The 13,067-nt window shown below is 35.4% G+C and overlaps 1 protein-coding gene across 3 annotated transcripts in view; it reads left to right on the forward strand.

The window, feature by feature from the left end:
- The window catches only part of DOCK11 (dedicator of cytokinesis 11), a 174,718-nt gene that overhangs the window by 62,860 nt on the left and 98,791 nt on the right, over positions 1 to 13,067 (forward strand). For all 3 annotated transcript variants that reach the window (XM_016124435.2, XM_016124433.2, XM_016124436.2), the window contains exons 10-12: positions 5,359 to 5,442; positions 8,801 to 8,941; positions 10,136 to 10,348. In XM_016124435.2, coding sequence (XP_015979921.2) covers positions 5,359 to 5,442; positions 8,801 to 8,941; positions 10,136 to 10,348 — 438 coding nt within the window. The remainder of the gene's footprint in view (positions 1 to 5,358; positions 5,443 to 8,800; positions 8,942 to 10,135; positions 10,349 to 13,067) is intronic.

Raw genomic sequence — 13,067 nt, forward strand, 5'->3', positions numbered from 1 at the left:
TGAGTCTTCTCTTTGTTTGTTCTGTTCAATTTTTGCTTTTCGGTTTATATATCACATATAAGTGATATGTGATTTTCAGCTTTTACTGTCTGGCTTAGTTTGTTTAGTATGATTATCTCAAGGGACATCCATGTTGTTGCAAATGGCAATATTTTTATCTTATCTTATGGCTGAGTAATATTCCATTGTAAATATGTACCACCACTTCTTTATCCAGTCATCTATCATAGGGCATGTTGGCGGGTTCCATGTCCTGGCCACTGTGGATAATGTTGCTATGAACATCGATGTGCAAATATTTTTTTGGATGTGAGTTTTCAAGTCTTTGGGGTAAATACCAAGTAGAGAGATTGCTAGAACATATAGGTAGATCAATTCTTAGTTTTTTGAGGAACCTCCATACTGTTTTCCATAGTGACTGTACCAATTTGCAGTCCCACCAGCTGTGTATGAGGTTCTTTTTTCTTCTCATCCTCTACAACTTTTGTTATTAAAAATTCTATTGATTATAGCTATTCTAAGAGGTGTGAGATAGTATCTCACTGTGGTTTTGGTGCACATTTCTCTGACAGTTAGTGATACTGAGCATCCTTTCATATATTTGTTGGCCATTTGTATGTCCTCTAGGGAGAAGTGTCTGTTTAAGTCCTCGGCCCATTTTTTGATTGGATCATTTGTTATATTGTTATTGAGAAGTACGAGTCATTTGTATATTTAGGATATTAAGCCCTTATTGGAGGCATTGCTTGCAAATTTATTTTCCCATTGGGATGGTTGTCTCTTCCCTTGATGATTTCTTTTGCTGAGCAGAAGCTTTTTAGTTTGATGTAGTCTCATTTATTCATTTTGGCTTTTACTTCCCTTGGCTTTGAGATCAAATTGGTAAAATCCTCTTTAAGTCCAAAGTTCTTGAGTTTAGTTTATGTTTTCTTCTATGCATTTTATTTCAGGTCTTATATTCAAGTCCTTAATCCATTTTGAGTTAATTTAGGTGTGTGGCGATAGACAACAGTCTAATTTCATTCCTTTGCAGGTGGCGTTCCAGTTTTCCCAGCACCATTTATTGAAGAGCCTTTCCTTTGTCCCCTGTGTTTTTGGCTTCTTTGTTGAAAATTATTTGCCCGTATAAATATGAGCTTTCTTGTGAACTCTCGATTTACTTCCACTGGTCTGTGTGTCTGTTTTGCTGCCGATACCATGCCATTTTGATTAGTGTCACTTTGTGGTGTAATTTGAAGTTGGGAAGAGTGATGCCTCCAGCCTTGTTCTTTTATCTCAGGATGGCTTTGGCAATTTAGAGTCTTTGGTGCTTCCATACAAATCTGATGCTTTTTTATTCTATTTCTTTTAAAAAATGCTGATGGGATTTTTTTGATGGAGATTACATTACATATGTATAATGCTTGAAGTAATATGGCCTTTTTAAAAAAATATGTTTTTCTAATCCAAGAACATGGTATATCTTTATATTTCTTTGTATCTTCTTCGATTTCTTTTAATAGGGTCTCATAGTTTTCATTATATAGGTCCCTTACACGATTTGTTAAATTTATTCCCAGCTAATTTACTGTTTTTGTTGGAATTGCAAAAGGAATTATTTTTAAATTTTTTTTCTGACACTACATTATTAGAGTAGAAACATTATAGATTTTCGAATGTTGATTTTGTATCCAGAGATTTAATTGTATTTACTTATTGTTTCTATAGGTGTTCTTGTGGAGTCTTTTGGATTTTCTATTTGGTTTTTCTATTTGGTCTGTTTCTCCCTTTAGTTCTGTCAGTAATTGCTTTAAATATTTCAATCTCCCTGATTTGGAGCATAGATCTAATAAGTCTCCCTTAGTATCTTTCTTTACCTTTTTTTTTATTTTGAAGTCTATTTCCTCTGATATTAGTACTGCTACTCCTGCTTTTCTCTGAATGTCATTTGCTTGAAATATCATTTTCTACCCTTTCACTTTGACTCTATATTTTTCTTTGGAGCTGAGGTGTGTCTCCTGGAGGAAACATATGGTTGTATTTTGTTTTTTTTATCCATTCTGCAACTCTGTGCCTTTTTATTGTTGAGTTCAGTCTGTTTACATTTAGGGTGATTATTGAAATATCAGGTCTTCTTCTTACAGCCATTTTATGTTTTTCTTTCTGGCAACTCGGTGTTTCCATTTCTTCCTTGACCTTGGATGTCTGGTTTTGTTTGTTTGTTTGTTTGTTTTTTGCTGTTGGCTTTTGTGGGTTTTACTTCTGGTTCTTTTTGTTTTATGTTATATACTTCAGTTCTGAATCTTCTGTGTGGTCACCATTACGAACATGCAAAAGATAGTTATATGTGAACAGCCGTTGATTTTCTTCTGTGCGTGTCTTATCTCCATTCCCTTTTGCAAATTTGGATCTTTGAATCCTCCCCTTTTTACTTGTTATCTCACTTGGTCCCTATGTGTGCTGATCTTTCTTTACTATCTTGTTATAACAATTCTTTCCTTATTATTTAAGCTTATAATACCATGTTCTTAATAAGAATTGAGCTCCTATGCTTCTATTTTCCTGATATTCACTTTACTCCTTTCTAAGTATTTTTTTTTTGTCATTTTGTTTCAGATGAGCTGACCCCTTTCAGCATTTCCTGTAGTGCAGGCCTCGTAGTGGAGAATTCCCTCCATTTTTGTATGTCTGGAAAGGTTTTTATTTCTCCTTCATATCTCAAGGAGAGCTTAGCTGGATACAGTATTCTAGGCTAGTAGTTCGTTTCTCTTAATAATTTAAATATTTGATTCTATTCCTTTTTGGTTGTAAGTTCTGGGCTGAGAAGTCCGGGGATAATCTACTCGGTTTTCCTTTGTAAATTACCGTTTTCTTCTCTCTAGCTGCCCTGAGAATTCTGTCTTTGTCATTGATTTTTCATAATTTTAATATGTGTCTTGGTGAAGGCCTTTTTGTGTTGAGATAATTAGGTGTTCTGTTGACTCCTTGAATTTCAAGCTCCCGCCTATTAGTTAGATTTGGGAGATTTTTGTCAGCTATTTGTCTGAAAATGCTTTCTAGTCCCTGATCCTTCTCCTTGCCTTCGATAATGCTCATTATTCTGATGTTTCTTTTCCTGATGGTGTCAGCTAGTTCTTGTATTTCTCTTTCATTATTTTTCATTTTTAGTTTTCCATTGTCTTCCTTCCGATTTATTTCTAGATTTCTGTCTTTGATACCACTGATCTTCTTCTCCATTTGGTCAACCCTATTTCTCAAGCTTTACTATTTCATTTTTCAACTCTTGCAATGTGTCTTCATATCCAGTAGTTCTATTTGGTTCTTTTAGAGGGTTTCAATCTCCTTGCCCTGCTCATCTACTTTTTTCAGTTCCTGAAATTGTTGATATGACTCCTTTCAGAACTCACTGAGTTTTTTCAGAAGTAGCATCCTGAACTCTCTGTCTTTTAAATTGCATATTTCTCTGTCTGTAAGCCTATTTTCTGAAGATTTTTCCACTTCTTTCTGAGATGCCTTGTCACTTTGGTTGTTCATGGTGTTTAATGGACTTTTACTCTGCCTGGGCATTAAGGGAAATGTATTCTGCTTTTTTTTTCCAGAAAGAAGATTTATTATGTAAAACTCTCTTTAGCTTGCTGCAAAGAAGGCTCTTTTCTTTTGATTTCCATTAGGTGGCGTCTAAGCCTCTTGGATCCCTATTTTATATAAAGCCTTATAAAGGCCTTTTTATTTTCTGATATTAATTTAATCACGCTCACTACCCTCAGTTGCAGTCCCTGTCAGTGCTTGCAATTGTACTGGTAGTGTTTGCTCAGACTCCCCTGTGGCTGTGCAGTGTTTGGTCTGGGTGAGTATTAGGGGAGGGGCCCTCTGGGTTGGTCGTTTGGGGCTGTTGCTGATCCTTGATTTGGAACTGTGGCTGGTAAAAATCAACTGTTGTTTTTCTTCCGTCCTGCTTCTCTGCTTTCTGCCCTGATGCCTTGGTCCTGTCACCGGCTGCAGGGAGCTCACAACTTTCCCAGACAGGGCCATTCAGAGTACCTGCTGCTCCTTCTCCCTTTCCCCTCCTCCTACAAGTAGCTCTGGCAGCTACGAGAGGCGACTTCTTTATTTCTCCCAGTCTACCACCCAACACCTGGGGTTTTGATCTGTGGTAGCTCTTCTGCACAGATCTCATGCTCAGATGTGCTGTTGTGCAATTTGGGTGTTTTGTGTTGTTTTAGATGTTCAGCTTATTGTTGTTTCAAGGAGAGAGATCTGCGGATATCTCTCACTCCGCAGATTATCCTTCTGTGTTTCCAAAGATCTTCCTAAAAAAAAAATAGTTTTGATCTGTGGTTGGTTGAATCCCTGAATACGGAACCCACAGATATGGAGGGCCACGTTTACTGTATCTTATTCATAAAATAAATATTTTTCTTTCAAGTGGCTATTGATGCAGGTTGAATATGATGTTTGATCTAATGATTTGTATGTATTGATTTCCTATGCAAATCATATATTCTCTATAAATACATGTGTATATGAATGATTTCATCAGATAAAGATTTTGGTGAATGGATATCATTTGTGTTAATTACTCTGCTCTTTGGAGTTTGAAGTAACCAAATTTTGAAAGTGTAGAGGTGATTATCACACATAACTTAGTGGGTTACATATTTTACTTTATGGACTCTATGCTAAAATTAGAAGGTTTAGTAACCCATTCATTCATTTATTTAAATACTTGTCAAACCTATTCATTTTTACTTTATTTCTCTTCTTGGACTACAAAATTACACAGGTTTAAAAGTTTTTTTTTTTGTATTTTAAAATTATCCTTCTCTTAAGCTTCAAAGCTATTCTCCAAAATGTAGGAACATACTGATGATCCCCTGATCTAGGCTTTCTGTGATTTTATAGATTTTAATGTATCCCCTCTGACTCTTTGTTATTCCAGACTGTACAGCCCATTATATTTGTCCTAAAGTGGCAGAATCAGAGTCATATATAATATTCCATGGCTAGCACTATAGATATATAAAAGATAGTGTTTTGTTTGTTTGTTTATTTTTTCTTTTGTATCTAAAGTCTCTTGGATTCATTTTTTTGTACTGCTATGGGTTGAACAATATTTTAAATGTTATGAGAGGAGCCTAGAGAGTCTAAGAACCTAAGCTGTAGCTTATCATGGGCCATAGTGGCAGTTACTCTATACCAAGAAAGCATTCTTTACCCATCTTAAGTACATGGAAATGGAGACTGGTATATTTTTGAATATGTGTCAGATTGCTAGTTTCACATAAACTATGTATTTAAATGGTATTTAATACTTTTAAAGGAAATAATGTTTGGTGTATATGTGCCTCTATACAAATGCATATTAAATTTTTTTTTTAGTATGGAAGAGAAACTGAACAGCTGAACAAACTCAGTAGAGGAGATGGAAGACAAAACCTCTTTTCTTTTGATTCGGAAGTTCAGGTATTAATAATATATTTCTTTTCTAGAATTGTTGCTTATTCATAAAAAAACAGTATCTTTGAAATACTGAAATCACTGATTTTTGCACCACTGGGCAGTACTGATTACTTTATATTTGTCTAATTCGCTCTGAACAGGTAGCTTAACAACTAACTTCACTCAAGGACTGTCATATATGTAAATAGTTTAGGACTGCATATATATGGTTTTCTTTCCCAGTTCTCTATATTCTTTATACTTTATCTCGTTTCTCAAAATGGATAAATTTGAGAATCTTTTAAGATGGTATCAGTACTCTTTTCACCTATTAAATGCAATTGTAGTCTAATAGCAGTGAGTATCTGCAATATAAAAGAATACCAGGTCATATGAGACAGGCGATTTATTTTCCAGTTTTGATGTAAGCCTGTAGAACTGGGATAATTTTTCATGTCTGGCTTTCTCACTTTTAGAAGAAAGTGGTGCAAGTTTATGTACATGTATATTTTAACTTTTTTAATGAGAGGCACTGTACAAAGAGATAAGCCATTAATATTTAATTTCATGGTATTTTCTAATTAAATTGCTGATTTGTTTAAATGAAAAAGTACAGTATTTTTAATTATTACAAATATTTTTTTCTAACAAAAAATTTCATGAGAAAGGAAATTATTTGAGCAAAGATGAATTTTTTATTTTTCTATATGAGATGTCTAATTAAAATCTTTGGGATTTTTTTTTTAAATAGAAAATATACATTATATAAGCATTAGTTTTTTTTTTCTCAGTGAAAGTATATCATGAAAATATAAAGTAATTTGGGCAAGACTGATTTTTGTGTCTTCTTTTTGTTTCATAGTTTCCTAATTACAATTTTTTAATTGTAAAACTATATAGTCTAAATAATGCGGAAAATTTTCCTTAATGAAAATATTACATGAGAAAATAATGTTAATTTGGGGAAAATTTGTCTTAATTATTTCATCTTTCCCCCCATAGCATTATTACATTGTGTGTGTAAGTTATGATTTTAAAAAAAAGTATAGCAGGCATCCAGAATGTTAGTTCTAAGATACTTAATCAGAAATTTCCTTGTTCCATGCATGTCTGAGCCTTTGTTTCCCTCCCTCCCCCAACCAGCTTGCTGCCCCATGATTCGGCTTTAATTGGACATGTCAGCCCCTTTCATTGTATACAAAGAAGCCAATTGACTGTGGTTGGAACTCAATCCAATATCTTTAAAACATTTTTGTTGTTTTTTTTTGGTCATGGAACTGAACTAATTTTATGTTTGAATTGTTTATCAGTGATCTATAAGTGGGAAAAAAATTCATAGTTGCAATGAAACTTTAAGGACAAAAAAATGAACTTAATGTTAATTATAGATGGTAGTCTCTCCTCAGAAATCCATGTTGTTATGTGCTGAGTACCTTTTTAGGTGAAGTGCCATCCTATAATATCAGCCTTCTCTTTTGTCCACAGTTCAGTGTTTAAAGATATGCTTTCTATCACTGACCTTAGAGAATAAAGAAACACTGACTGACTGAAGAGGGTGGCTCTAACTTTGAACTGCTAGGGAAGGCCATATGTCCCAACATTTGTGCTTAGAGGCATCAGAAGGGAAAAGATTTTGGGGCTGGGGTTGTTTAGTCCCGTTTCTCTTCACATTCCACTGTCTGAGTAAGATAGAAAGGAAAGCAGATAAATGGACAGAAATTAGAATTGATCTCCATGGCAATGACTCGCTCTGGCTTCACAGATACATAAGTCTTCAAGGGGAAGCTGTCTAGTACCACACATTTGTATTCCTTTTGTAGATGAATAGATCGGTGGGGGGATTGTGCTTTCCGGTATGAATATCATATTTTAGGCCCTTTTAAGGAGGATTTTGTTAGTGATACAGGTTAGGTCAGAATGGCTATAATTATCTAAGACGCTTTAGGCACAGTACCTGTTTTAGCTGAAGTTGCTTTGGCAGTTGGGAAAAAATTCTTGTGTTTCTTGGCTTGAGTTTTCTGTGTTAGCAGTATTTTCTGCTCATATTCACCCAATCATTTCCTGCCTACCATGTCCCTGGGCTTAATGAAAGTATAGTAAGTTGTCCCACAATCTATACTATCTCCCATCTGTGAACAGAATGTGAGTCTGTTCAGACATTTTGAATTAACAGACAAACTTATGTTGCCTGAGCTGTGTGAGTTGAGGAGGAGTCTGTGAGTTTCTTTGGGGAAGACAGATTCCTTCTCTGGTAGGAATTCTTGACTCCCAATATATATTTTTAAAGTTTTAAAGTCTTTTATAATACCAAGATCTATAGATATATATTCATGGTGGCCAGGGTACATCCCCCAGCTCTGTTAGAAGCTGAGCTCAGTGTTTCCTAAGCAAACGTCTCTCCTCTCCCTCTGTTCATCATTTAAATGTAAGTGGCTACCAGTGTTCCAATCTTGCCCTCCTTCTCAACCTAGTTGCCGCTGACTCCCAAATTCAGATTTCCAGCCCAGACCTCTCCTATTTTTCCAACCACTTACTAACATCACCTCAAGGTCAACACATCCCAAACAACTCATCATCTGTACTCACTCTCCCCCGTATATGCTGTTCATCTTTATTTCAAAATTAAGTTCATAATATCTCAATCTACTGAATCTTCCTCGCTAGAGACTATTGTGTAATTTTTGATGCCTTCCATATCCTTTTATGTCTATTTTGCCTTCTGCACAGGTCATAAAAGAAACAAAACTCCTATCATCCTGGAACATCTATTTTGTAGGAAGACAAACAATAAGAAACTAAATATATATTCAAAAGTAATGTTAGAAAACCAGATCGAGGAAAGGGAGTATATAGACTCTCAGAGAGTGTGCAGCTTTTTTTTTAATAGAGAGTTAAGGAAGGTCTCTGAAAATTCCAGTTGAATGAAATGGGGGAATAAGCCATGTATCTGTGTGGGAAAATAGGGTTCCTGACATAACAGCAGTACAAAAGCACTAAGGTGAGAATGTTCTCGGTGTGTTGGAGAAATAACTGAGGATGCCAATGTGGCCAGAATAGAGGGTAGGGGAAATACAAGAATGGTAGAAGATGAGATCAGAGGAGTGAGAAGAGGTAGGAATTCATGTCATATGGGGCTTTGTAGGTAATGGTACACACTTGTCCATTGCCTTAGCTCAAAGTCTCATCATCTCCCTCCAGAATTTCTTTATCTGTGTGTTTACATTAGTCTAAAAGTTCTACAAAGGCTTGTTGAATGAGAAAATAAGAAGGGTTCAAATGAAGAATGGACAGAGAACTGTTGGATTCCTCATATTTTTATAGGTTTATATTAACACGAATCCTGTTTTCTTTTGTAAATGATTCATGTTACGTGTTTTTTTAGAGGTTGGACTTCTCAGGAATTGAACCTGATATAAAGCCATTTGAAGAAAAGTGCAATAAACGTTTCCTGGTACATTGCCATGATTTAACTTTCAATATCTTGGGTCAAGTTGGAGACAATGCAAAAGGACCACCCACAAACGTATGTATGACTTTTCCTTCTACCTCCTTTAAACCAGTGCATTAGGGAAACTCCTTTCTTTTTTATCACTGAGAGCTAATTTACTGGATGAAAATTCTATTGCTACATGTTTTGATAAATTTGGCATGGAAGAATTTCACACATGTCTTTTTTTGCTGAAACATGTCTTCATTTTGAGGAGAATCATTAAAGTCTTACCTATTCAAATAGAGATAGAGTAGGTTCTCAAGAGGGACATGTCCCCAGAACCTGGAAAAATCCTCAAATTTGTGAACTCTACTAGAAAATGTGACTTCCTTGAAATTGGCTTAGAGTCATGAGTAATGAAAACCAGAGCCATGCAGGGGTACAGATGCTGTGCAGTCAGCTAGCCTTGCTCACTGTTCTCAGAGTAAATTCATTTTGTTCTGCACAGAAATTTCTAATTATTAGCTATCACAGATCATTTGAGTTGCTCAGAAATACTTGAAACTATAAATACAATATTGCCAGAAAGACAGCATTTTGTGTTCATCTTGGATTTTTGGTTCTAGTTTTGTCTTTGGAAAATATCTACAATGATTTATTCTCTTACAAAGTAGCTGAAATGCACTAGCAGACTTATGTGTGTAAAGGGTTAATCTTTATGCCATCTGGCATGAAATTTCTCTTTGTGACCAGCTTTCAAATGCCATCTGTAGAGAGGAATCATGTCTTCCAATACTGCTGGTGGGGCAACAAAGCTTTTGTCAAGTAATTCGATGTTGAATGATATTAGTTCTTATGAAATGTATAATCCAGTAAGCTGTAACATAACAAAAAGGAAGATGTACTTCTATTATATAATATTGGTATTATTTTCAGGTAATTTCAATAAAACTATAGAGAATTAAATTTTTATTCGTAGAACAATTGGTGTTCTTTCAGCTTGACTTCTGATTTCTAGTTATTTTAAAAAATGTATAACTTGTGGAATTATTTACATCTGACAAATGCAAAAATTTGATAGCCTGTTATTTAGAGTGTTGTTTCTTATGTGCAAATGAAGTATAACACAATTTTTAGCTAAATGTTGAACTCAGGAACTGTAATTCCAGAGACTTGAGGAATTAAAAAATTATTTTGTAATTTGTGTCCCTCACCCCACTCTACGTAAAAGAATCTTAGTTTAAAAATGGAATTGTCAAAAAAAAATGGAATTGTCTTCATTCCCAGGTTGAACCATTTTTTATCAATCTTGCCTTATTTGATGTAAAGAACAATTGTAAGATTTCAGCTGACTTCCACATAGACCTGAATCCTCCATCTGTCCGTGAAATGCTGTGGGGCACTTCAACACAACTGGCCAGTGATGGAAACGAAAAATGCTCTTCACCCGAGTCTTTCATTCATGGAATTGCTGAATCTCATTTACGCTACATAAAACAGGTAAAGAATGATCTTTTAGTTTTGGTAGTATCTTCAGAATAATAATAACAATAATAATAATAATAATAATAATAATAATAAAAAACAGACACTCTTGGGTTATATCATCGTTTCAGGCCAGTGTTTTCATAGATATTCCACCTCTTGCAAGGTCTGTGTATATAGGTGTTTTTCTAATGACTGAAGTCGGAAGGAAAAATTGGAAACCAGCAAATATGCTAGTAATATACTGGTGAAGTAAAATTTCAATGGGACCATGCTATGAGACTCAAAGGAAGTATTTCGTGAGATAGAATACAGATAACACAAAAACACACAAATACACACTTAAAGATATAGACACACACACACACACACACACACACATGCATACTTCTGAGGAAGGCTTTAGGTGCCTGAAAAGCTTATTTATTTTAAGAAAAAAGTTGACTCTACAATAACTTTCCTTTCCTAATTCCCATTTCCATTATGATTAAGTAGTTTTAATGGAGCATAAAGGCTCTTTATACAAGGAGTTCTGAATGAAAAGCAGTGGGAGGGAACTGCTTATATCTCAGCTGTAATGCTACTCTCTTCTGTCCTATCCGGTGCAAAGAATCCCCTTTAGAAAGAGCCCAAGTTCACTGGCATTTTGACCTCTGACCAGACTGGCAGCTACGAGGTTAAGCAGAGCAGAATTCATTGTCTTCTAGACTTTTGCAACTGAAAGGAAGTGAGTGTGGCATAGAATTAAAGTAGAAAGAGGCATAAGAACAAAGGAGCTCAAATTTTAAGGAGCTTTATTTTTTCCCAAAATGAAAATGTTCCTTTTTTTCCGATTATAAATATATTTACATTATTATGTAGAAAATTCAAACAATACGAAAAGTATAAAGAAGAAAGTAAAAATCACCACCCATAGATGACAACTAGTAACATTTTGGTGAACATCTTTCTAGACAACTTTGTTGTGTTTGTACAAACACATACAGTTTATATAAAAGTATATGTAATGTGTGTCATATTCATACTATTTATATCTACTGTATTCATTTAACATGTTTGTCATTCTGTATCAATATTTCTGGATCAGTTGGATTCTTATTAAAGGCTAATATGGTATTCCATTGATTTAGCTAATTAATATATTTCTAACTTTGGGATATAATAAATAACAATGCATTGAACATCCTTGTGCATACATGTTAGCTCATTTGTTTAATCATCTTCTCCTTAGAATAAATTCCAAACATTGGGATTATCAGGATCAAACGTTATGCTCATTGATAGAGATTGCCAAATGGCAGTGGAAGACTACATGTGCTGTCACTACCCTCATTAGGCTATAGATGCCATCTGTAGTAGTTTTTTCCTACGCTGTCCCTTGTTCTCTTATGGCCCCTTAGTTTGTTACCCAAGACTATAGTTTTCACATATGTGAATATTCCACTGCAATGGCCTGTACTTCTAAAAGAGAAATTGAGCGAGTTCGGTGTTACAAATTTTTGAGAACCTGCTATTGACTAATGTTTACAATTTACTGGGAAATATCAAATAAGTTATTTTAAGCCAATTACATATTAACCATATTATTTCAATGTACTAAGCTGTATGTTCAATGCAAGAAGTTTAAATTTGTGGTTTCAGACATCATCCCATTTTTAATCAAGGTCAGGAAGAAAATCAACATTTTTTGAAAATCTGTTCTATGCCAGAATTTTCTTCTGATATCTCATGGAATCATCATGCTCTTGTGAAATAGTATGATCATTGCTGTTTTGGAGATGAGGAAATTGCAGTTCAGGGAGGTTAAGTAAGCTACCCACCATTACTTTGACAGTAGCGGTGCTGGCAGAATTTGAACCTAGGGCAGTTTGAAAAACCTCAATCAGCAGTATTAGGCAGAATGTAATTAAGTGCTAAAGTATATAACATAATGGTACTTAGAAGAGTTTGGAATGTGAGGAAGGGTCAGTTGTTGGGAGTTAATTTAAAAAGCTTCACAGAAGATATAGGACTTGAGAGGGGCCTCAAAGAAATAGATGAGAGTGGGACAGGTGGGAATGATGGGCAGTGACCTCAAATGGCTTTATTTGTACCCTTTTTCAAATCAGCTAAAGATACCCGGATAGTGGTTGTTTACTTAAAATAGGTGAACATTTTATTGTGAAGAAGTCTTTTTTCTCAACTTCTTCCTGTTTCAGAGTAGGAAGCAGTACTATGTAAGAGAGATCGAAAGTAGGTAGGTACTATTACTATCCCTATTTTACACATGAGGAAACTGAGGCACAGAGCAGTCAAGTGGTTTGCTCAAGGCCACAGAGCTAATAAGATGAGGAACAAGACCTGAACCTAAGTCTAGCAGGCTCCCTAAAAAGCTCAGATTTTTACCCCTCTATTATACCATTTTTTTTGTCACCCTAGAGAGAGGGAAGCAGCCCAGTTCCCCAGCACTCAGAAAGGTCTGTTTAGCAGCCTAGTTTTTTCAAGCAAGGCTATTCAAGTGGTGCCATTATTTATAGGAAGAGGCAGCTTCCAGGGCTCGGTGGATGATGGGTGTTTGGGGGACATTCTGGGCGCTCTGCATTCATTCCTCAGTCTTTCTCTCTAGTGGCTTCCTGAGGTGCAACAGGGTGACTGTGGGATATGGAAGAAGTTGGGTCCATTGAGTAGTTTGGCACCCTGACAGCAAATGGTCACTGTGACCAGTCACTTCACTCTCAGCCTCCTGGCAGTTCCT

Source organism: Rousettus aegyptiacus, unplaced genomic scaffold (assembly GCF_014176215.1).
Source record: "Rousettus aegyptiacus isolate mRouAeg1 unplaced genomic scaffold, mRouAeg1.p scaffold_m13_p_9, whole genome shotgun sequence".
NCBI lineage: Eukaryota > Metazoa > Chordata > Mammalia > Chiroptera > Pteropodidae > Rousettus > Rousettus aegyptiacus.